The following is a 25,574-nucleotide window of genomic DNA, read 5'->3' as shown; positions in this document are numbered from 1 at the left end:
ACTAACACTATTTACAGCTACCGACCTATTAAAAAAGTAAGATGCTTATCTAACTTGCGAAGGACCTTGAATCTGAAAAAGGCTCACGTCCAGCCATGATCAGCAGTTGGAAGGAACTCTGAGGCCGTAACAGTTGCCTTACCTCCCTTCATAGCCCACTCACATGCTTGAATGCTGAAGGAAGAGGTGGGAGTGGACGTGAGTGCTCTAATACGTAGTTTCTCAACCTGTGGTACAGGGGTATGTGAGACACAGGCAGGGGGTACCTGGGGAAAAATAGAGTGAAGGGAAGGCAGGCGGCAGCTGCTGACTTCTGGAAGAGGCAGGTGGCAGCAGCCTGCTTCCCACCTAGTCCCAGCTGGGAGGCAGATGGCAGCCCCCCGCTTCTGGTGAAGGCAGGTGGCAGCTCCCAGCTGGGAGGTGGGCATCAGCCACTACAGTCTCAGGGAGCCGGGCTGCAACCACCCGCTTCTGGGGAAGGTGCATGGCAGTCACCAGCTTCCCGCCCAGTCGCAGCCCACAGCTTCTGAGGAAAGCAAGCGCCAGCCCCCTGCTTTCCACCGGGTCCCAGCTCCCAGGGGTGAGCCCAGTGGCAGCCTCCTGCATCTTGTGAGCTGGGCTCGCAGGTGGGTGGCAGCCACCCGTGCCCCAGCTCTGAGTCGAGGGACAGCCTCTTGTGCCCCGGCTTGAAGATGGGCAGCAGCTGCCTGCCCACATCCCTGGGTCCCAACTAGTGTGGAAGCCTTCTCTGCCCCAGCTCAGATTGGGTAGCAGCCTCCCACTTTCCGGGCTGGCAGCCAGGTGGCAGCCACCTGCAACTTGTGCAGGTGGCAGCTCCCCTCCCTGGCTCAAAGCCTAGTGCCCAGAAAACTTGTTAATTTCACTGCTCTAGCTGAGCAGTGAAATTGACAACTATGACACCCCCAGATTTCACCAGTTACCCTCTTTTTCCTCTCTCTCTCTCACCCCGTCCTCCTCTCAAATCTATGGCAAAAAATATGGCGTGGTGCTTTATGTTCCCCAGCATCAGCATGCCGCTGAAAGCCTCCTAGCTTTGGCCAACACCCCCACTAGCCCAGGTATATACTTGAGTTGCATACCCCTGGTGTAAAGGTGGTAACTCTACCCACACTAGATCTGACATCTGTCATATCACAGCCTTATATGCTCAGCCCTTCTTCCAAGATATGGCTCACATTAGTCTGTAAATATAAAATCCCATGGAAAATTGTGTTACTTATTAAAATTTGCAGAAGTTAGGGGGTACTTGCTACTTAAAAGGTTGAGAAACACTGCTCTAATAGGCACTACTAGTAGAAGGCTGCACTGTTCAGCAGGACCAGCTGATGCATATCCCAAGTCTTGGAATATGAAGTGGACATTTGTTGATTCCTGATTATGGCTTAATTTGATCTCCCATCTCCAGCTTAGAACTGGCTTCCATAAGCAACCAGTGAAATCAAGATGGCTGAAACCAGCACCAAATTAGGACTAATGTCGATGTGTTGCTATACACTCAGGTAAACTGAAAGCCCATCAGTTTACAAGCAAAAGCACAATTCACATCTATACATGCCATTGTATTATTTAGTATATTTGTACCCTTGGTCTGTTACAAAATGTATTTTCTTTATTGTAAGACCTAGTGTTCATTACTTTTTGGAGATAGGTAATGAAAATTTTCATGCCTTTTATAATTAAAATGTAGCAATAAATTTCCCATATAGGGAAAAGTCACAGATTAAATGAAAGCATCACTGTGGGAAGTAGAAAGGGGCCTATGGAGCAAGAATGATGAGGGTAGAGAGAGCTGAACTGCAAATCTGATGGCAGTAAACAAAAAGGTGCTGAGTTAAGCACTATTCATCCTTCTAAACGCCCTTTTAGGTTTTTTTAAAAACAGGTAATAACCCGCATACCAAATCTCCTCTTGCACTTTTTCCCCCTTCATTCCTCTTTTCCTGTCCTTCATTCCTCCAAACTGATGCTGGGCAGGCCTCTAACAGTTGGAAAGCATACTTGTGCTGGTTCCCCCCTCCCTCAGTCTCCATCTCTCTCCAGCTGTTTCCCTTTCATCTCTGCACAGATGGGGCTGTCACCAGGAGCCTCCATTTCCTGTCAGTAGGGGGTCATTACTGGCCAAACAGACTAAGCTTTTTTCCTGACTGGAGAACAGAACAGACCTGTTCTATTGCTTGTGCAGTAACTTCTGTAAATTGGAAAGAGACATCACTTCCCAGATACTCTCCGAGCAGTTGAGAGACTGGAAGGCTCCTTTACAGGCACACGTAACACCTAATGCTCATGCAGAAACACAGTGACTAACGCAGCCTCAATTTCCCCTGAACATGCTAAAGTCAGCCCACTGGGCAAACTGAAATTAGGAATCTTTCATACTTATGTTTCTAGGGGGGGGCAGATCACCACTCAACCCTACTTCCTTCTTAGAAGGATCCATATTTAGAAATATATAGCTGGCAAATTTGGCCCAACATGTTAATCATGTAACAAACGATAAGTTATAAGTCTTTATGAAAGAAGGCTGCCCAGGGTCTCTACATTAAACTGCCACATTTTTTTATTAAAACATTATAAAAAAGTACATTTTTAAACACACATAGGACCATTTCTATATTAGTAAAAGTATACCACCTTTACCACTCAAAGGTAAAAGGACTATTCATTTTCTTGCTATAGAGCAATCTATATTTAATAAACTTCAATAGATGTTGGTAGGTAGAAACCATAGGCAGTAAAAGGCAAAAGTCTTCCCCAGAAAAAAAAAATTCTAGATACACATATTTACATCATAGCTAACACTTCTATTTTTATCACTACTTCAGCTGCAGAGCATCAGGGATTGAAACTGCTCTATCCCTTTATCCAGTTTCCTTGCAGACTTGTAGGGTTGGTCCACTGGTAGTGCTCCAAAGGCAGGTTGGAAAACAGGTGGAGATCCTGTCCCAGGCACTTGGTTCATCGGCTGTCAAAGTAAGACCTGTGGATGAAGTATGTGCAAGCTCCTTATTTGTTAAGAAGCATTAGCTACAAAAGGAGTCCCCTCTAGCCAGAGGATGATGAGGCCTTTGGATTTCATGCTGAAGGTTGACTACAAGGCTGTTTCTATTTGGATAATGATTGTCTGAAGTTATTTTAAAATAATTTTAAGCTGATACAGTCTCCAGATCTGCATGTACAGTTCCCCTGGCTTTCCATTTCAAAGGGCAGAATTCCTTTCTTCAAGCTGGTTGTAATAGCCAAGTATTTCAATTTAAAGAAAACACGACAGCAACTCTCAAACAGCTTGGTAAATCCAGCAGTTGGATTTCCAGACCCACAAAACTCAGTGTCAGTTAGCTTGGAAAAAATCAGGGAGCCAATCCAATACTTTATACTGCAGGAAAGAGGCTAGCTATAAAGCTAGTGGTTTGACACCCTTAAGATTCAGCATCTTCCTCCTCACTCTCTTCCTCTTTGTCGCTGTCATCGTCGTCATCGTCATCATCATCATCTTCCTCCACCTCTCCATCCCTCTGCTCTCTTTCAAGCATTTTCAGGTATTTGCTAGCTAGGATCTTCTTTGGTAAGATATCTGAAAGGTAAAATTGCTTTTTTTTGTAATTTTCAATAGTTACAAAAAAGATTTAGAATAATTCATTACTGTACCATCTAGCTCATTGTAACCAAGAGCCTCAGTTTATGGGATACAATTTTTAGGCTACGGAATAGCCAGGTTATTCTAATCCTTGGAAAAGCAATGTAGCCAATGTGATATTAGAGCGATATTGTCATATTAAGGTATGAGTAACCCATATTAAAGAATTTGGGTAGGTGATTCTTATGGAGATTTAATAAGAATTCCTTTAGGTCTTACTCACTTATGATGTTTTGCTTTTCACTTGGACTGATCAGTTTTACTTAAGTCAGAGTGACAATGTTCAATACTAAGTATATCTACTCCAGTTATACTCCTTACAAGCTATTTCCCTACACTCAGTGTAGATCTCACTACCATGAATATGCAACCATGGTGATGAGCCCAAGAGAGGCAAAGTAGGACTGAGTGGTCAGGATATATTTCTAGAAGGTGCCACAATGGGGGCTGATGCACTAGTAAAATCTTATGAACTAGCAGCTCTCACTTCTTAGACCAAAGAATTTATTTGAAGAGGGGAAGCAATATTTTAAAGGTCCAACTAATGTAAAGGATTTAAGATGACAGGGACTGTGACATAAACCAATGTCAGAAAGGACATTGTGAATTTATAATTCACCCATATATATAGTTTTGGGCAGATACAAAGCATCATAAAATCCTTATTCTTCCCTCCTTCCCCAATCACCACAAAGTGAGTACTGTCTATTGGTTAAAGCACATGACGGCATCACATACCTCCTTGGTTTTATTCCCAGCTCTTACATTGACTTTGGGAAAAATCACTTAAATCTCTCTGTACCTGAGCTTTTCCCATTTGTAAAGTACAGACACTATCCATCACTCAGGGATGTTGTTAATTGGTGTAGAAAAACAGTAGCTTGAAGTTACTGGAATGTCGAGCATGACTGTTACCATAATTGGAGAAGCAAATACATTGTCCCATGACTGTGTTCTTTTGCATCAATGAAAAAAGCAGCCCACACATTCATTCATGCAGAACACGGATGTCATGTATTTGGACCATCAGTAACAGTTAAATGCAACAGGGATTAAAAGCCAAAAAGAAGTGTATAGCTTTGCAATAACAACCACTACTACAGAAACAGCTGCATCATCTTTCCCAATTGCACATATGGATTTGCCATAACTGCTATACCTACCAGCAAGGAACTGAAACGTTTCGGATTCTTCTGCTGTGTGGGACAGGTCACTGTAGGTTAGGGCTCTCTTTTCTTTCCCACGGCCATGTTTGTAGGAGTAAGTGGCTAAATACTGGACAAAGAGCTCCTAAAAAAACGCAACACAAACAAAATTGTCAAATTATTAATTCCTGTTTGTACAGCTGACTGCCATGCTTCAAGCCCTTATTTAGGGCCCAATCCTGCCATTAACTGCATGCAGTCACCATCCTGCACCTATAGAATCCCACTAATTTTGATAGGGCTCTATATGTGCAGAAGAGGTGTACATCTGTGAGTAGCCAACTGCAGGATTAGGGTCTTAAACTACCACTTACATTTAAACTAACACTTAATTTGTGCTATTCAATCAAGTTTGTCATCACTGCAGCAAGGCATTACGGGGATCAGAAAATAGTAGGAAAATGTTTCCGCAGGTATGTGGTTAAATATTGCAAAAACCTTGCCCGTTTCCACTGTTTACTGTGATAAACACCATTGAAAGAAACAATGGCTGGAGAGAGACAGCCATGTTGATTTGTACTACATATAGGTCCGTAACTCACTGAGGCCAGTCCACTGACTGTCGGAGCTCGATCCCTATTCCCAGAGCTTCGTTTAGTGGAAGCGAAAAGCTTAATGCTGTATTCCATGGCAACAGCCAGGAATATATATGGTTAACAGACAGCACTTTTATTAGAGCTTTTCAAATATCTAAAGAACTGATACTATTACAAATTCAGACATTAATATGTGGTGTAGGATAGTTGTAGTTCAGTTGCCAAGCAGATAATCCCATTTATACAGCTTCTAAAGAGGTTGCTTTCCCCAGCCATGTCCACAGGAAGTGCATCATGATTTCAACTAGACTCCTGTGTTTAGTCAGTCTTACTTGGCTGAAGTGGGTTGGGAAAGCACCACATGCAGCACCAGAAAGTGCATGTGAAGATGTGATCCTCTTCTGGGGAAGTCCAGATCAAGGCACAAAACCAGAGGGACTCAGGAAGGAGCTGGTGATCTAATGCCAGCACATCGGTGGTTCCTCACTAACTGGGGGAGCAGATGGGCCTTAAAGCCCCTACTCGTGTTTCAGAGAAGCAGGAGAGGGGCTGGCAGAGGCCCCTACAGGAGGATTTCTGCCACATGCCCGGCTGCAACATACAAGATCTGGAGAGTCGGGAGGATTCACCCAAGCACTTTTCTCCTCCACCACCTGCTTCTGTCCAGAAAAGGTGTCAGCTACTTCCTATGCACACCCTCCTGCTCCCTTCTCCCTCGCCTTAAGCGACCCCCGGGGCAGCCTGGCAAGGGCGGGTGCCCCCAAAGACTCGTCTAAACGCGGGTGCCCCCCTGGTGTGGGCCTGGTGTGCTGCGGGCAGTGGAGAACCAAGAGCACGAATCGCCCCGGCTCAGGCTGCCCGCCCTGCGGGGACGGGGAGAGCCGCTGGGCCCTGGGCCCGCCTCGGCTGCTCCCCACCGGGCGCGGACGGTGGTGGCGATGGCGGGAGCCGCGGCCCGGTACCGTGGCCTTGGCGGTGAGGAAGAGCGCGTCCTGGTTGATGCTGGAGACCTCCGGCGAGCTCTTCATGATCACCCGGATCCGCGAGAGGGGCAGCGACACCAGCCGGTTCTCGCTGCCGCTCAGCCGCGCCGCCGCCGCCGCCATCTTCCGACCCCGCCGGCCGCTGTCTGAGGCCGCGACCGACGACGACGAGTCGCCGCCCGCCAGCCTCCGCCGCTTCAACCAGGCAATAGGAGGCTGACAGACAAGCTGTCGTTAAAAGCACCGGGCCGAAAGAGCAGAGCCCGCTGGGTATTGTAGTTTTCGGCCGCCAGGAAGGAGGGTCGGAGGAGGACTACAACCCCCATGATGCACCTCTCCTCGGCCTGCCTCCCCACCCGATTCACCGAGCTGAGGGGTTACAGAGGGAGGACTACAACTCCCATGATGCATTTGTCCACTGCCGGTAGGCTCCGCCCTCAGCGGAGAGTCGTCGTTCGTTTCCGGACTCGGCCGCAGACTGTCGCTCTGGTAACCGGGGGCCGGTTAACGGTTCTCCAGAGCGGTCGTTTGTCCTGGAGCGCGCGACACGCCGTTGTGTCGCAACAGTTTCTCCTCCCTGCAGGCACGGTACCAAAGCTGCGCTCCTGTGTCACACCCCGTGCAGAGTCCTCCGGCCCATTGCCCGGGGCGGCCAGGCCCTCGCCCGGATCCGCAAAGCGAGCGCAAACCCAGTCACCTGCTTGCCCGTCAATTGAAAAAGACGAAGAAAGAAAAAGAGAGGATTCGCCCCGGGCAAGTGGGCGAGCAGGGGCGCCCGAAGGTGATTTTAAGGAGACTCGGAGCACGTGTAAACGCTCATGGGCTGCTGGACAGGCTGAATAAATCCGTAACCTATAAAGCAGTAATAGGCAGACAGGGTGTTTTGAATGCACTCCAGTGTGGCTCTGAATTACAGCACTTCTTAAAACAGGACCTCTGTGCTTTCAGAGTGGATATAAAACATGATGGCATGTGAGGAAGAAAACCCAAGGGCTTGGTCTTCCATTTTCATACATCTATATTGCATTATGTATGCATATAATGTTTGTCTACTCTAGCTGCCTATCTAGATAATGAGGGGAAATGCTGATCCCATGCAAAGCAAAACCTAGCTGGCTTCAAGACTGAGCTTGATAAGTTTATGGAAGTGGTGATATGGGGCAGCCTAAATTGGCAATGAACTGATCTTTGACTACTAAAGGTAAATGTGCCCAATGGCCTGGGATGGAATGGGTTCTGATTTACTACAAAGAATTCTTTCTGGGCGTCTGGCTGGTGAGTCTTGCCCACATTCTCAGGGTTTAGCTGATCGCCATATTTGGGGTTGGGAAGGAATTTTTCCCCAGGACAGATTGGCATAGGCTGTGGTGGGATTTTGCCTTCCTCTGCAACATGGGGCACAGGTCACTTGTTGGTGGATTCTTTGTACCTTGAAGTCTTTAAACCATGATTTGAGGACTTCAGTAACTCAGTCATAGGTTAGAGGTCTATTACAGGAATAGGTGAGGTTCTGTGGCCTGTGTTGTGCAAGAGGTCAGACTAGATGATCATAATGCTTCCTCTGACCTTAAAGTCAATGCGCATTTGACTGTTGGTTTAATGAGAGCCAGGATTTTCCCCATAGTATCTGAGCATTTGTAAGCGTGCACATTATTTGTATGCTTACTTGAATTACAGCTCGGAATTACTTGTAGCTAAACTATTCTAAAAAGACACAATATAGTCATGATGAATACTTTGCATTTCTATAGCACCTTTATTCTGAAGTCATCAAAGTGTTCTACAAACAGTAGGCTTAAGCACCCATGTGGTGTAGGTAAGACATTGAAAGTGATCACTTAACTAATTTATCACTGCTCATATCTAGATTGAAACATGGGTAATGTAATACTACATGTCATTATAGGACCGGAATGGAAGAAAGACATATCTAATTGAAAATGCAGGGAATTAGATAGTAGAATGTAATTAACTGAGCTAGAAGTTTACCAGTAAACTAGGGCTAAATTCTCACAAAAATGTCCTTGAGATATTGAACCCAAATGATTTAATCTGAAATAAACCTTTTCCAGCACTAACCTGTACTCTAATGTTGGAGCACTGCTTAAGTACTACCTCCCAAGCATCATCTCCGGCAGCATTATGTTTGGAGATCTCCCATTCAATTAGTGACCAGGTGCAAACTAAAGCTCATGGGTTACAAATTCCCTTTAGACTGTAACCTTTTTGGGACAGGGATTTGGTTTTTTACTTTGTATAAAATATTATATTTGTTGTAAAATATTCATTTATGATGCTATATGTTATTTAACCTTATGTGTGAAACTAATATTTGATCTTACCTTGTAATGACCTCTTGTGGTAGTAGTTAGTATTACTAGCTCAGTGAAATAATTTATACTGTAAATAAACTACTTCATGAGTATGTGAATCACTGTTCCCTGCTAGGTGGAATCAGAACTACGCAACTATTATTATCCCTCTTGCTCAATGGTTTGTGTATTAGTCTGGATTTGGTTAATATTGACCGCTGTCATGTGGCACAGGTATTCATTTTTTGCAGCTCTGACCCATGTCAGGTGAGTGGTGACTGAGTCCAGGAAATAAGGATTAATTTCTTAGCAGCATGCATGTGGCACACGTTTATTATATGTTGTGAGAAGAAAATTTAATATTTCTGAAAATAGTGCAGATGAAACCACAAGAAAACCCTCAGTCTAGAAGGGAACTTGGCGGAGAACTGGAGGAAGTGGTTGCAGAATTTCCAGTATTTTCCGGAAGCAATTGTATGGCAGAGAAAACTCAGGTGAAATCTACAATACATTGCAGAAGGAGGAGGATGGTGACTGCAAACTGCTAGACAAAGCCATTCAAAAATTTCAAGAATACGTTTTCTTCACGTTAAACAAGCTGCTAGTTGAAACAACCGTTATGTTACAGACGTGTCTTAAAGCTAAGTCTTGTGAATTTAAACAATTAATAGATGGACTAAATGGAGGTTGAATTATTTTGTGGCATAACTGATAACCAGAGCAAGAAAGGTTTTTACCAGAAAGTGATTTGACATTATAAAAAACCATGGATGTTTCCAGGGCTAGTGAAAACTGCTTCCTAAATTGCTCGTTAGCAAGCAATGAAATAACTTGAAGTGTATCTAATTATAAATTCAGGCAAGGCATAAACAAATGGCAGAGACAAGATTTATTTGCAAGAGAATGCAAAAGTGTCCTAAAAGTAATAAAACAGCAAAAGACGTATAGTGTCATGAAAGTAATAAAACAGCTATTTTGTAATTGTGTTCACTAAGCGCAAACAAGATGCACAAAAGCAAAATTCATTCATGAATGTTCACTTGGCATGTTCATGCCAACAAGTTCATGACAAGAAACTGGGTTATTGTTTCACAGAGTGGAACATAAGGAGCCCATGTGGCAAGCCTTCACTTGTTTATAAAGACAGATCCTGTTCCACTACTACAAACTGCAGTGAAAAGTAAGTCCTATGTCTGCTTGAGTTGAACAGCAGTCTACAAATGTAGATATTCAAATAGGTGTATTCCTTATCTATTGAACAGGAGAGAAAAGCTATTCATAAAAAATTTAATGAGAGGTTAATGGATTGAAATACATAAAGAATGTAAGACATTACTATGATACACTGTACCTCCTGTAACACCCTGTACCCTATATTTACCACTTTATATTGTTATGTTGTATCTTGTGCAAAGTATGCCTTGTGAGATATCTGAAAACCTCATAATCTGCTGTACATCATTGTACTGTTATGTGTGTACCAACAGTTACATTGTATATGGAGTTATAACATATAGTAAATAAGTGATAGATATTGGAGTGACTTCCCTTCAGAACTGCCTCAGCACCTGAGATATGCCAACACGTTATATTCCAGATATTTAAAGATGTGGATCAGCTGAGTAGCCCAACAGCATTGTCAACTTCAGATCAGAGAACCTACAGAGCCATAAATTTGGTCTTGTCTCAGAGGCATAAGAAATGCCAGATGCTTAAATAAATTTATCTTTATGGATAACCAATTTGTAATTACAAGCCAGAAGATATAGCCATTACTTTTCTGTCCCGTGTGAAACTGGTGGATCGACAGATATCTGGCTGAAATCAGCCATGCCAAAGTTTTGCCTGCAGCAACATCCAACTGTTGATGCAAGGCAGGTTTTGGAGACACATAGGATGAAACAATGAAGAGTGTTGGACGTATTTACATGGGGTCAAATTTTGAGCTCCTTACTCAGGCAAAACCAACGATATAAATTTTGAGTGAGGACTAAGTAAAAATGTCAGTATTTGCCATACAGTGAGTGACCACATCAACATAATGTAAAATTTCTCTATGTTCCAGAGCTTCCATAGTCACATTTTAGGTAAAATTTCCTGGAAGAGTGATTGAATTGTAATTTTGTTTATTTAAAACCATAAGACCCTGCTGCTTCCTACACCTGGATAAATTTGAAAATGACTATCCTCCCTCCCAAAGTGAAATGCCACTTTCTGGCCTTATATTATTTTCTGAGCTGCACAGAACTAAATTTTTCTGAGCACTGTAGTTAAATCTGTTTGAGCACTAAGTCTTTACTAAACAAATTACATGAGTTAACTGATTGCCATCCAAATTGCATTCACTGGCCCAAAGTCTTTAGACAGTGTAACTCCTATTAGGGTCATCCCCTCTTTGGATTTCAGTTCATAATCCCTCCTTGTTGAAGCTTCTTGTGGCAAAAATGTCCCACAATGGAATAATTTAGGAATTATCTTTCCAGAATTTATGTGGTAACCAAACATATGTCATTTGAGGGGATGAGAGCCACATATCACATCTTGAAATCCCACTGTGAGAGAGCCAAAAGCTCAGACATATTGTCATGGAAGTGGCCTGTTTTAGAACACTTTAGGAACTAGGACCAGATTCTTGGGATTCACCCAGTTTTTGGGGGTGGGGAAGAAAGCCACATTTGTGGCTCACTGATCTTTGAGCTACCAATCACTGAAACTGCTCTAAAAATTACTGTCTGCAATGACCTCACAGGGACTAATCACTAGTTTCTTTCAGTTAATTTTAGATAAGCACATAGGGTTAGAAGGGAAGATGAATGCTAACAGCCTGATTCTGCAGTCCTTACTTGGGTGAGCAGTCCCTTGTGATGAATAATTCTATATAAGAGCATTGATAATAGACTTGGGTCCTCAGAGTATAAAAGCCCTGGACACACATTATTATGAAATTGATTGGCAGGACATCTCATGATGTGATGTCTGAATGCAATTTTGTACTTGACAGTTTCTCCATTTTGTACAGGAAAGTCCAGAACAAGAGAGAGTTTTGTATCACTGTTTTGACATTTAGTCGTGGATTTCCTTCCCAATGTCTCAATATTCTGTCTATTCTGTGCTTATCTTTGTTACACAGCATGAAGATCTGTGGAACAACTTTAGGTGCATTATTACAGCTGTGCTGGAGTTGTAGAAGAAGACAGTGCTGTGCTGGTACCCAGGTAAACTTGGAGAGATAGGGCCAAGTTCTCTGCTGCATCTAGCTTCTGCTGGGTACAGCAGAGAGGGGACTGCCAAGAAACCAGTTCCAGCTTCCTGATTCTCTGACCCTTGGTGCACATTACAGTAGTTATAAGGCTGATCTAGACTGCACTATTTAGCTATGGTCCCCAGGGGACCACGTGCCTTCTGGGGCTTGCTGGAGTGTATTGATACCCATTCTCTTTCACCTTTGACATGTCTTTTCATGCGCCCATAAGCACCTGCACTGGGGATGCAGGGAAGGAGTCCAGGAGCTGGGTGAGGTATTCTAAGGTGTGAGGTTAATGGCAGTTTCCACTTTCCTAGCACTGACTGAATAGCATAGAGGAAGGGGAGCTGGACTGAGAATGTGGCTCAGGTTCTTTTGCCATTCAAACAAGACAAAGAAGAAAAGTGGAAACAGATGAATTGCTTAGGAAGACTATAGAAGAACAGCACAAGCATGTAAGGACAAAATCAGAAAGATTAAGCACAAAATGAATTACACTTAGCACAGGGGACATAAAAGACAATGAGAAGAGAAGTTCTTTAAATAGGTTAGGAATAAGAGAAAGACACAGGAAAGTATCGGTCCTCTACTCAGTGGGGAAGGAGAGTTAATAAGTGATGATGTCAAGATGGCTGAGGTGTTTAATACCTGTTCTGCTTCAGTCTTCACTAAAAAGTTAATAATGACCAGATATGCATCACAATTAATATTAACAAGGGGAAAGGAACATTAACCAAAATAGGGAAAGAACAGACTAAAGAATATTTAGATAAGTTAGATGAATTCAAGTCAGCAGGGCTTGACAAAATTCACCTAAGAATACTTTAGGAACTAGCTGAAATGATCTTGGAACTGTTAGCAATTATCTTTGAGAACTCATGGAGTACATGTGAGGTCCCAGAGGCCTGGAGAAGGGGAAACATGGTACCTAGTTTTAAAATGGGGAACAATGAAGACCAAGGAGATTATAGACTAGGCAGCGTAACTTGGATATCTGGAAAGCTACTGGAAAAAATATTAAACAATACATTTGTAAGCACTTACAGGCTAATAGGATTATAAGGACTGGTCAGCATAGTTTTGGAAGAACAAATCAGACCAAACCAACCCAATTTCCTTCTTCAATAGGGTTACTGACTTACTGGATGGGGATAGGAGTAGATATGATATATCTTGATTTTAATAAGACTTTTGACACAGTCCCACATGATATTCTCATAAGCAAACTAGGGAAATATAGTTTAGATGAAAAAACAATGAGAGTCCTGTAGCACTTTAAAGACTAACAAATTTAATTTCTGCAGGCATAAGCTTTCGTGGGCTGCAACCCACTTTGTCAGATGCATGAAATAGAAATCAGATGTGGGGTATATATATACATCCAAGGATAAGGAACATTAATGGGGAGGGTAGGTGTTAGCGAAGTCCATTCAGTTAGAGTAGATGAGGCCTATTCACAAGCATTGATTAGAAGGTGAGAATGTGTGAACAGTGACAATTACTTCTTGTAAAGAGATAACCATTCCAAGTCCCTATTCAGACCCAGTTTGATTGTGTCAAGTTTGCATACGAGATCCAGCTCTGCAGTTTTTCACTGAAGTCTGTTTCAAGTCAGCTACAGAGTGTCTTGGGAGATTGAAGTGCTCTCTGACTTTTATGGATGTTAACACTTTTTATGTCTGATTTGTGTCCATTTATTCTTTTGCGTAGTGACAGAAAGTACTATAAGGTGGGTGCACAATGGGTCGAAAAATCATACTCAAAGAGTAGTCATCAAGGGTTAGCTGCCAAACTGGGAAGGTCTAACTTCTGGGGTCCTGCAGAGGTCAGTCTATTCTACCTAGCCTTTCCCAAGGAGATTGGTTATCATACTAAGATGGAGGCCTTCTATATAGATCCTTCTCCCCATAGAAGGGAGACCAGTCTTCAACAAAACCAAAGCCCTCCATCCTGCTTACTTAGCCAGCAATTCACTGCCAGCATCTTCTGCCTTCTGTCTTGCTTTGCTTGTGGTACAGGAAGGATCTCAGAGAAGATTGCTTGGATATTCTTCTTCTTCAGCATGTTTCCAAATTCCCTGAAATCTCCTACTATCTGTGAGAAATCTCATAACTCAGTGTCATTAGTGCCAATATGAACCATCACCACGAATCCTTGCCTCTAGACTTCAGGAGCTTATCCAGCCTTAGAGTGACATCTTAAGTCTTGGCTCCAGGAAGGCAGCATGCTGTTTTGTTGTCTGCCTGTCCCTTGCAGAATGTTCTTTCAATTCTTCTTAGTACTGAATCTCCAACAACAATTGTCTGTCTTCCTTGGATGGTTGGAGAACTCTTGTGGGTAAGCTTGATTTTCTTACAGATTGGGCCACGCTGCCATCCACACGTGTCCCATACATCTCTCCCTTCCTTTGGACCTGCTGGTTCTTCAGAGGTATTTTCCACAGTTTCCATGTTGAGGACCCGATATTGATTTGAAACAGCTAGCTTTGTGGAATTCCCCCTGCTTCTCTTCTCTTTGGTGGCCACAGTCTGTTTATCCTCATCTGTCTCCAACCTTGTAGAATGCTGCCATGACTTCTTGCCTCTGGTGGTTATGAACTGCCAGACCTTTTTTATGACTGTCTCTCTCTGATTCCTTGATGGCCAGCTCCATTCTTCTTTGAACCTGGGACACTGGCATATCCCGAATTTGGTTGCCTAGGAACTCCTCAGTTTTTCTCATTCTCAGCAGCATCTCAACTTGCCCTTCCAGTCCAGGAATCTTACCCACCAGCACAGCCACCAACTTGCACTTCATGCATAGGAATCCCTTCTGTCTTCAAGCAGGAAAAAGAACCTGGTGCATTGGTTGCAGGTCACCACCACTGTTCCATCGCTGGCCATCTTGATATCACATGTAATGCTGAACTTGGAAGGAAAGCCTCTCACACTCCCTTTTCAAATTCTCCTGTTAGTTGCCCCTGTTTGAGGCTCTCAGGTTCACCTAGCAAGTGACTTTTATACCAAGTCTTCCATGCTTAGCTCAGCTCAGGTCCACTTGGCTGACTCTTCATGGCTCTCGAGTTCAACTAGCAAGTGACTTTTTATATCAAGTCTTCCTTACTTATCACAGCTCCTCTTGAAGCTGTTCCACTGTGGATAAATAATTAAAAATAATTATTGGACCCGGAATCTCCCATCTCTCAGGTGCGTGCCCTAGCCATCAGACTATAGAGTCATTTCCACACTCTCTCTCTGGCTCTGTTCCACTGTGGATAAATACTTATATAGTCATGTACTGCAGCATCAGCACTGCCTCCTGAAACTGCTGTGTTTTCCTCTGTCCTCTCCCATTCGGCTTGAACTTGTGTAGGATGGACTGTACCTCTGATACCCACTGGAGCTACAGCATAAAGTGATAGCCTTCATTAATAGCCTTCCCTTAGTCACAGCTGCTATTTTACTGTGAGTATATGTCCCGTAAGTACAATTTTCCTATGTGGGGAGCAAAGGGTACAGCCAGAGAGAAAGGAAATGTGGCTGCATGGAAAATGGGTGCAGTTATGAAAAGAGCAAGGCAGGGGTCAGCATTTTAACGGTAGGTAGCTATGGGATTTTCAAAAGCCCCCAGGCACGTAACTCCTGCGTAAGCTCTTTGAAGCACGGACTCTCTTTGTTTTGTGTCTGTACAGCACCGGGCACAGTGGGTGCCTGGTCTGTTTACTGGCAGCTCAGAGCTACAAATAACACCAACCACCGGAGCAACCGCTTTCCAGCCACACCACCAGGCAGGTATCCAACCCAGCAGCAGCCCCGGTAACTCCGCCCACCTCTCTCAGCGCTCAGCCCCCCGCCCGCCTTGCAAGTAGCCTCCTTCTCAGGAGCAGCGGCAGGGGGGAGACAGATAGAGGGAGGAGGGAACACTTGGCGCATGCGCTGTTTTGCCGCTCTCCAGGGCGGGGCGGGGCTCGGCTGCCGTTGCCGTCAGTTCCGCTTCTTCCCCTCCCCCCTCTCTGTGTGACTGACTGACTGACTGAGCGGGGCTGGCGGCGGAGGCGGAGTCGGTTGCTGCCGGGGCTGTGAGTGTCCCTGACCCGCGTCTTGTTACCCGTCCCTCCCTTGCGGGAAGCGGCCGCCCTCTCCCTCCCTGGCCTGCAGGCGGGGGGATTTGAATGGTCGCCGGGGGTGGGTCCGCGGCGGAGGCTGCGCTGTGAGTGCGGACGGAGCTGTCAGCGGATGGGGGTCTGCCCGGGACGGGCTTCTGCGGCAGCTGCCCTCCGTTCCTACGTAGGGGCCCTGTCCCGCGGGCCTCTCCCCGGACTGCAGCCCCTGCCCTTTCCCGGTACCCCCCCACCCTCGGCGCCCTGGAGCCCCCTTTCCCTGGTGCTCCCCAGCCTTGTCGCGCCGTCCCCCGCGGCCTCTCCTAGCCGTGGCCCCTGCCCTTCCCCTGGTGTGCCCCGGAGGTGCCTGGGGCTCTGCCCTTCCTTGCACTGTGCCCCCTTTTCCCATTGCTCCTCCTTGCCCTACCCGGAGTTACTTCCCGTCGGGTTCCCCTTTTCCTCCCCTTGCTCCCCAGTCAGCGGTGCTTCTGGTCCCCTGGGGTGTGTCTGGGAGAGCTTTGTGCGGTGGGAGCAGCCGTTTCAGACAGCTGTAGTCCCTCCTGAATCCGAGCCACTGTGTGAAGACCTGAAAGCGAAATTGGCCGGTCTGTGTTTTGTTGCCCAAGCTGAGGGCAAATGTGGAAAGTAAAGAGCATAAAGGGTGAAAGCTAAACTACAGCTGTAAATACTTCTCAGACTGAATAACTCGAGGAAATCTCCCCTTCCCCCCAGCCTGACAGTTACTTCAAACTTATTTTGAGTACTGCTTTGTAGAATAAACAAACAAACGATTCTTTCCCACACCACTTCCACTTTTAAGCTTCGTGTTGGTATCAGTCATTAGCTTTTTCTGGCCCCTTTTCCAAGAACTCACAGGTGGATGTCAACTTCTGTTTGGTATGAACTGTGACTGTGAAGTAAAAACAAAACCAAACCTCGTTCTTGTTCTCTTCAGCCTTTGATTTCAAGGCTTTTTTTCCTCTTCAGTACTGATAAGCAAAGTCACTCCAACATCGAGAAAGGGAAGCACTGCAAGAGACAGATGCTGCTGTGCTGGATTACTAGGATTTGTGGTTTCTGTACATTCCATGGGGTGCTCTGTGTAAGGCTGAGATCCACCAGAAGGCTTCTGCAAACAGGGTTAACTGAAGGAGGGAAAACGTTTTATATTTTAGCTGAAATGTCTTCACTTAAAACTCAGTAAGAACAGCCCTATCAATGTTAAGCAGTGCTGCTGAGAGAGAAGTTGAAGTGTTTGAATAAAAAGGAAAAAAGTAATAAACGGTCTTGCCCATGTAATAAAATGGGTATGCTGTCATAAAGATCAAATGGTACCTAGGTCTGAATTGCTACTGTGCTACACCTTTTGGGACCCTTTATCACTGTGCAAATGAGGTGTAAAATGATATCATTCTTATTTTGCAATGTTTTACACCCACTTTGCAGAGTGATAAACAGTTCCGCAAAGTGCACCACAGAGAAGGAATGGCAAATCTAGGGGTAAGATGTAATGCTGCAGTTTAGACACTACCTACTCTGACAGGAGATTGATGGCTGTCTACACTGGGTATTAGATTGGTATAGCTATATCTTTTAGGGGGTATGGATTTTTTGCACCCTGGAGAAATGTAGCTATACTAATATAAATTCCTAGCATAGACCAGACCTAATTCTCAAGTGAGGAATACTATACCAGTGTTTTAGGACTGGTCTACACTAGGAAATTAGATTGGTATGACTCTGTTGCTCATGGGTGTGACAAATATACACCCCTGAACATCCCAGATAAATCCACTTAACCCCTGATGTAGACAGTATTAGGTCGAAGGGAGAATTCTCCTGCTAACCTAGTTATCAAGCCTCTTGGGAAGGTGGATTATCTATGTGGATAGGAGAAGACCTTCTGTCAGTACAGGTAGTGTCTACAATGAAGTACTATAGTGGTGCAGGTGTAGTGTTTTAAGTGTAGACAAGCTCTTAAAATTCTGCTCTGAATGGGGATATACTAAGATAAGTGGCAGTATTAGTGCTGTCCAGTGGTGCTTGATATAAGATGACCTCACATAATGATTATAATGTTATATAACAGGGAGCCAGTATAACACTCTCAAAATAGAATAATTTGCTTGAGTACATAAACAACATGCAGAAAATAACTTTTCAAAGTACCTAGCACACAATTGGGCATTGTATAAAGGAATAATACAAAGATGATTTTTTCCTCCGATGTATGTTGTATTGCAACAGCAGGCCCTGTCTGGATTTGGAATAAGAACCACCATACTGGGTCAGATCAATGGTCCATCTCACCCAGTATACTGTTCCTTACATTCACCAGTATCAGAACTTCATGGGGAATGTATAGAACAGGGCAATTTTTGAGAGATCCATCCCATCTTTCCCTCCTCACTTCTAGCAGTTAGAGGTTTAGGGTTGCCCCAAGCATGTGGTTGCGTCCTTGGCTAATAGCCATTGATGGATCTATCCTCCATGAACTTATCTAGTTCTTTTCTGAACCCAGTTAAACTTCTGACCATCACAACATCCCATGGAATGAGATCCACAGGTTAATTGTGCATTATAGGAAAAAGTACGTCCTGTTGCTTGAATTAAACCTGCTGCCTATTAATTTTATGGGGTGACCCCTGATTTTTGTATTGTGCGAAAAGGTAAGTGTCACTCCTCTATTCACTATTTTCTACACTATTCATGATTTTATAGACCTCTATCATATTGTATCATATAATGATTGAAGATCATTGCAACGGGCACTACTTCTGGCTTCTACAACATTGGTGAGCATGAATTTCCCCTCCACTTGCCCCCTCTCCAAGTTTTTAGGATATGAACTTGTGAGGTGCTTAAGACCCTCATCTCCTTTTGTGGATGATCAGTATTTGTCAGGAGATGCTGAGCACCTTTCAGGATCAGGAATTGAGTTTGGTAGTGATAAAATTATTCCCCACCCTCTCCCCCCACAAAACAAAGAAAAAAACCCCACAGTGTTGCATAAGTAACTAGATTAAATTAGAGTACACCAATTTTCCATTTTTTTCACCCCCAAAATGCTTAGGATAATATAATTGTAGTCTTTAAAGGCATAGTTCTCTAAACAATGTCATTTGTAAGGTGTGTTGAGTGGAAACTTGTCAATCTATCCGATAAAATTCTAGGATTGCCACTCTGTCACTCTAAAGCTTAGAAGAGTGTCTGTTGAGTCCGTGTAAAGCGATGGAAATGGCTATAAATATTGTTGAGAGCCCTTTTTGTTTAGAATATTACCAGGTTCAATATCACTGGGATTCGTGGTCTGTTATTGTCCAGATTTTAAATTCCAAGTCATTTTGAGAACATGTGCACTGTACAGTTGCAGTGAGGGATGTATCTATGCCAAGCCAGGTGTCATAGACCATTGTGATATCAGAACTAACTCAGTCAATCACCCTGCTTACTCTACAGCAAATTTGCATGCAACAATTTCATTGGTTGTATGAGGGAGACTGCACATATGGTAGATTAGTTGGCTTAACTCCTACCCTAATGTGACAGCATGGGCTTTCAGTAATTGAATAAAAAATTTAAAATCTAAAATATAATGTTTGAATTCTACAATAGTCTTTGTGATTAAATGTACTCAGGTTGTCCTGCACACTAGTACAGTCATGTGCATAACTTGTTAATTGTTCTAGAAGTATGTGATCAGTGTCTCTTTTTGCTTGACTTTGGCACTAATAAGCTTTCTAGCATCAGGGCTGTGTCTTTTTATGTGTTTCAATAGTACTTAGTCAGATGGGGCTCTAACCCTGGTAGGGCAAGTGGGTGCTACTGTAATATGAATATAAAATCAGTATTTCTCTTAAGTTATTGCAGTGTTTCAAGATGTCTTAAGGATACAGTTACATGAGTTAGATATTAACAATGTTTATGTAGGATTTGCTCTGTAAATAAATTTAAGGGGCATTTTAGCCGTCATAGCTCCAAAAAAGAAGGTCCTATTTATACTTAATTATTGAATGGTTTTTATCTTCCTCCTCTGGTTTTCGTTAACTTCTATTTTGGCTCTTAATTTCTACATTGCATCGCTTTTTTGTGAGCTCTTTTGTTACATTTTTTATATTGAGTTCTTAAACTGAACAATGGGTAATCTTTAATCTTTTGCAATAGATTGCATGAGATGGCTGTATAATTGGTAGAAAGAGCAAAGTAAAGCAGAGTATTGGCCCTGCTGAAGCGGTAGTTTAATTTGTAGTGATGAGGGGGGTAAAGCAGCAGTATCTGGAAGCACTTTGAGAGAGCCTGTAACATACATATCATGTCAGCTGGAAGTGTTCAGAGTTAAAGTTCCTTTTGGACTCAGCCAGCACTCAGATACAGAAAATGTGTGTGGCATAAAAATATAGACAGACAAATAAAATCATGTCAGGTGTTGATTAGTTATTAGGGTTAGAGTTTCCATTATTAAACTATTTTGCAGGGTTTAGTATCTTTGCCATTCAAATTATGTTGGAATAAAACTTGTAAAGGAGGTGTTCAGTCAGGATACCAGCTTTTTTTTATTGCTCTAGGTTACTTTATATTGCTTTTGCCTATGTTGAAATATCTAATAAACTCTGATTATATCTTGCAGTATAATAAACAGTAAGTTTCCCTCTTTGGAAAGAAGATTGATAGTACTGGATATGATTCTTTTTCAAACTCCATGGAGCCGTTTGCAACACATGACAGATCCTTTACCCTTTTTTCCTTTACCTTTGTCATTTTCTCTACAGTTCTTTCATTACATTTATTTCCTCAGAAATATAAAATTATACTGGCAGGGTAGGGGAGTGCAAAACATGTTTAGGTAGCACCATTCTTTTGCAGAAGATGCAGCATTTTAGGAAAGTCTGCTTTTTGAAATGTTTCTGCATGTGTTTTTGTCACTCTTGAAGTTGAATTAAAAAATTGTTTAATATTGTCCATAGCTGACCTCCACTCCTAATTTATTGCCAGTCTTTGCTCCCTCAAATAAGTAACATGGTCGCTTATGGAATTAAAAACAGTCGTGAATAAAGCAAGTAATTGTAGCCACTAGTACTACTTGCATAGGTAAATCTTACTTATTTAGGCCCAGAGCTTGCTAACATTAATGCAAATGCCTTGTTTTATGTGGGTAATCCCTTTGTAGTCAATGGAGCTAGTCATATACTTAATGTCAAGCATGTGTATGAGTATTTGCAAAATTAGGCTCTAAAGTAAACATAACTGATTAAGGGGTAACAAACCAGACAACGGAGGCATAGAAAGGACAAAGATAGGAAAAAACACAAGTTTTGCTTTGGATGTATCTTATTTATGGATTTTTATTTCTGAATGAGGGTTTTAGCTTTTCTTTATGTGAACAAAAGTTTGTAAGGGTGAGCCTCAAGTTGCAGACTCCAAAGGGAAAGGACCTGACTTTTTTTTTAAAGTGCCATCCATTCCTCTGATGCTGTAAAAATAATTAATATATTTTTTCTTTTCATTAGACTACAATTGATGCAAAATGAGTGTCCCTGACTATATGCAGTGTGCTGAGGACCATCAAACTCTCCTGGTTGTGGTACAGCCAGTTGGGATAGTCCCTGAAGAGAACTTCTTTAGGATCTACAAACGAATTTCAAGTGTGAGTCAGATTAATGTTCGTGACTCCCAGCGTGTGCTGTATATACGCTATAGACATCACTACCCTCCGGAAAACAATGATTGGGGGGATTTTCAGACACATCGGAAAGTTGTGGGGCTCATAACCATAACAGACTGTTCCTCTGCAAAGGATTGGCCCCAAACTTTTGAAAAATTTCATCTTCAGAAGGAAATATATGGTTCTACACTCTATGATTCCCGATTGTTCGTCTTTGGGCTTCAAGGAGATGTTGCAGAACAGCCCCGCACAGATGTGGCATTTTACCCTAGTTACGATGAGTGTGAAACTGTGGAGAAGAGAATAGAAGATTTTATTGAATCTCTCTTCATTGTACTGGAATCCAAACGTCTTGACAGGGCCACCGATAAATCTGGTGACAAGATTCCACTTCTGTGTGTCCCTTTTGAAAAAAAGGATTTTGTAGGTCTGGACACTGATAGTAGGTAAGTAGCTTATTTACAATGTAACGGGCCTTGAAAAATTTACCTGATGCTAGCTCAAGGACTAAGTTTATTAGCTTGGGTAGAGAAATGCCTGTGGCACCAACACCACAAAGATTGTGTACTTCCTCAAGGCCATATCTTCTGCAATGCAAGGGAATTTACTGATCTTATTTATGGACTATATTTAATTTGATTACTTTGATTAATTTTTTATTAATATAGGGCTGGTCAAATAGTTTAAAAAAAGTAATTGAATAGATTTGACAGATTCCACCTTTAGTTATAATTTTGTTGAATTTAATTTAACTAGCTATAGAGTTGGATGAATACTACAAATTAATTTATTACATTGTTCAGTAAACCATAGTAAAATTAATTTTACATATTTTGCAGTGTAGAATTTGATTAATCCTACTTCCTTTATCCCTTGCTATTGTCTTCCATCTTCCTTCCCTTACTGTCTTCCCTCCACTTTTTTTGCATTTGTATAATAGAGCCCTGATCTAACTTTATGAATTGTCTTCATTGTTTGCTCTTTTTCTCTTTCCCTCCTCTATCTCTTTCCCTTTCCTTACTTTGTGTTCTTTTCCCTGTTCTCATATTTTCTCACTATTCCTCTTATTTCCTCCACCGCAGCTCCCAAACCTTTCTCTATACTGTACATTTATAACATCCCCTTGATATCTCTCAGTCATCTCTATCCATGCCTTCCAGACATAGGGTTTGGAAATTTTACCAGACACCTAATAGCTAGAGAAATAAACCAGCTAGCCAGAGACAGGTATGAAAGATCTTGTGATTTCATTAAGGGGCAAAACCCTAATGAGAAGCCAACCCTCCCACTCCTTTGAGCTTCTGGGGAAGGAGAGAGTGCTGAAACTCTTAACAGATGGAGTCCCTGAATAGGGAAAGTACTCTGTTAAATGAGCATTGTGCTATTGGGGGTCTGATAAATTTGTAACCCACAACTAAATCTATTCTGATGTACATGCTACAGGTGGTACCAAGGGGGTGTGTGTATGTCTGCTGCTTAGCAATTCTGCACTTTCCTCAGCTTTCTGACTGGTCTTTGGAGGGTTTAACTCTGGTTAGCTATATAATACTGAATGTGATTTGTCATGGTCAATATTGTCATGTAACTCAATTCTTCATACTGTGTATAGGTAGTAAAAGTCTGTAAAGTAGACAAGCACATACAGACCATGCATTACTTAGCTGAAGACTCTTGGTCTAGGATAAACATATTGACAAGGGCAGGGCAACTGATTTCCTGGTTTTGAATAAAATAAGGAAACTTCTTGAGGAGTATTATCTAAAAGCTTTCAACAATGTTTTAGTGTTTACATAGTTTTAGAATAACGTGAGGTTAGATGAGTCCCTTTATACTGTGTATAATGTAACAGAATAGTTGTTTCCAAAAGTTAAATGTATTAAGCCAAAATGTTTATTCACTAGAGGTGACAGTAGTGTGGTCCCAGGCCTAAATGTGACCCATGAAATTCTAAAATGGCAGAGAACGCCAACAGCAAGCAATACCCATTTTTCTGCCACAGAAAGGTGTAGATCCAAGCAGAGATGCATTGTTGATTTAGTTTTTTTTGTTATATACACTTACAAGCAAAATAGTTGTTGTTCTTAGGTTCTTGGCAAGTTGCCAATGAGACCTTCCACCCCAACCATGGTATAGCCCATGCTTTGGACACGTTGGCTTACAGTTTCAGTAGTATTTTAGGTGCTCCTACCACCATGCTGAACCTGATGTAATAGCTTTTAAATTGGTTCAAGCAATGGGTGCGTTTTAACTACAGTGTTTCTGCACTTAGAATCACCCTGTTGTTAAGAAGACGGTAAGTATACTAATCTCTATCATAACTCTTCATTTTAAAAACTACATCAGAATGACTTGATAAATCATAATTTCCAGATTTTTTTGTTCAGCATTGTATTGAGCTGGCATTTTTGCTTTTGCTTTAAAACATGGGGATTATATTTAAACTGCACATGAAAGCTGTTTAAAAACTTCTGTTCAAATTACCATTTATTGGGTCTTATTTTAGCAAAATAAGAAAATATATTGAATAGCTGGAATCTGTGGTCACTTTCTTAGCAGAGGTTTTTCAGTTTCTTAGTAGAGTTGAGAAAGTTATACCCCTTTGGATTGGAAAATCCACCCTGCAAGTTCTTGTTTATATTTAAGCATGAAAAAGGCTTTTTGTGCCTTTTTTTTCTTTCATCGCTTATGAAAGTGAAAGACTAACAGTCCTGGCTTGAGCCTGAAATGATATAGGTATGTCCTTCGTGGGCTTCCTGGCACAGATCTTCCAAAGCTCTTTTAAGCTACCCTGCAGTATCCAAGCTCTTGTATCTACTTTACAGAAACTCAGGACTATCACCTGTGTTTGAACTGGGGTAAGACCATCACATACACTTTTGACTCAGAGTATTTGAACCTAGATTTTCAAAAGTAAAATGCTAGTCCATTTTCTCCTCACGACTTAGCTCACAATAAAACGTGTCTATACTGTAGCATGTTCTGTTGTATAGTGCCTATAATTCACTAGCTAAATAGGAATCATTGTTTAAAGCCGCGCATTACAACTTAAAAATTCAAGGATGGGTTATAACTTGTGTGAGTGCATGCTAAAGGAAAATCCATTAATAATGTAAAGTATGCATCTTCAAACATTGACTGGAAAACATAGTTGACTGGTATAACAAGAATTTTATTTTTACTTAACTCATTGGTGAGGGTGTGCACAAATTAGGGTGGGGATGATATGAGTTTAAAGGATGAATGAAAAGACTAACTTTATTGGGATGGTAGGACAAATCCTGAGACTCTTAACAGGAGTTGGAAGTACTGAAAGGTGGGAGGCAAAGATGACCTCTTTACAGTTGTTGAGGTCTCCCTTTCCCTAAGTCAGAACTCCTTTCTACTTCTCTCTCTTTATGGAGACACTGAACTGTTCTAGCCTCAGATAGTAGCCACTAGCAGTATATAAACTAAGGCCTGAATATTGCTCTTGCTTTGATGCAAATGACTGCTTTAGAGTACCACCAAATATTGCACAGAGGGATTTGATGCTTCAGTGCATCTCTACTTGTTTTGTATCAGATTGTTGTTTAATCTGTGGGAAGTATATCTTTCCCTGCAGCTCTAAAATTTGCAATGTGTTACAGTTGATAATCCATCACACAGGCCAATTCCTCTGAAGACTAGAGATGTACCCTCTACCAAATGAGATGAGTTAATATGTCAACACAGAAAATATCTGAGCTGAAATTAATGAATTACACATCACCAGGATGAAAAAGAGTAATTGTTGGTCATACCATAATGCCTAAGGGTGTTGAACTGAAAGAGTATTTTAAACCCCTCAACTCCAATTAATATTTTTTCAAGCTAGTGCACTTCCCATCAAACACTGTGCATTATGAGCTTGGACCGCCTGG

The 25,574-nt window shown here is 42.4% G+C and overlaps 2 protein-coding genes across 5 annotated transcripts in view; one reads left to right on the top strand and one right to left on the bottom strand.

Moving 5' to 3' along the window:
* Positions 1–2,556: 2,556 nt before the first annotated feature.
* Positions 2,557–6,636, bottom strand: CHRAC1 (chromatin accessibility complex subunit 1). Of its 2 annotated transcripts, none has more exons than XM_067558314.1 (3): positions 6,359–6,636; positions 4,819–4,945; positions 2,557–3,592 (listed from the first exon to the last, which is right to left on the bottom strand). In XM_067558314.1, the coding sequence occupies exons 1-3, from the start codon at positions 6,500–6,502 to the stop codon at positions 3,438–3,440; spliced, it is 426 nt and encodes a 141-aa protein (XP_067414415.1). In that variant the 5' UTR covers positions 6,503–6,636; the 3' UTR covers positions 2,557–3,437. The 2 variants fall into 2 exon arrangements, with proteins under 2 accessions (XP_067414415.1, XP_067414416.1); XM_067558315.1 differs by having other exon boundaries at positions 6,431–6,636.
* A 9,269-nt stretch (positions 6,637–15,905) lies between these two features.
* Positions 15,906–25,574, top strand: part of TRAPPC9 (trafficking protein particle complex subunit 9) — a 420,270-nt gene continuing 410,601 nt past the window's right edge. For all 3 annotated transcript variants that reach the window (XM_067558312.1, XM_067558311.1, XM_067558313.1), the window contains exons 1-2: positions 15,906–15,992; positions 21,521–22,121. In XM_067558312.1, coding sequence (XP_067414413.1) covers positions 21,538–22,121 — 584 coding nt within the window. In that variant the 5' untranslated portion in view covers positions 15,906–15,992; positions 21,521–21,537. The remainder of the gene's footprint in view (positions 15,993–21,520; positions 22,122–25,574) is intronic.

This window comes from Emydura macquarii, unplaced genomic scaffold (genome assembly GCF_026122565.2).
Source record: "Emydura macquarii macquarii isolate MOO-44397 ecotype Brisbane River unplaced genomic scaffold, CSIRO-AGI_Emac_v2 contig_1947, whole genome shotgun sequence".
In the NCBI taxonomy this organism is placed as follows: Eukaryota; Metazoa; Chordata; order Testudines; family Chelidae; genus Emydura; species Emydura macquarii.
The sequence above is the reverse complement of the archived record's forward strand: the minus strand, read 5'-3'. Positions and strand labels throughout refer to the sequence as shown.

What these genes read in the sequence shown, in the direction of transcription:
- CHRAC1 (XM_067558314.1), bottom strand. Translation starts at nt 6,502, where the DNA reads ATGGCGGCGGCGGCGGCGCGGCTGAGCGGCAGCGAGAACCGGCTGGTG. An exon ending in TCCTCACCGCCAAGGCCACG is followed by an intron (nt 4,946 to 6,358) that starts GTACCGGGCCGC and finishes GCGTTTTTTTAG; the next exon opens with GAGCTCTTTGTCCAGTATTT. An exon ending in AACGTTTCAGTTCCTTGCTG is followed by an intron (nt 3,593 to 4,818) that starts GTAGGTATAGCA and finishes TTTACCTTTCAG; the next exon opens with ATATCTTACCAAAGAAGATC.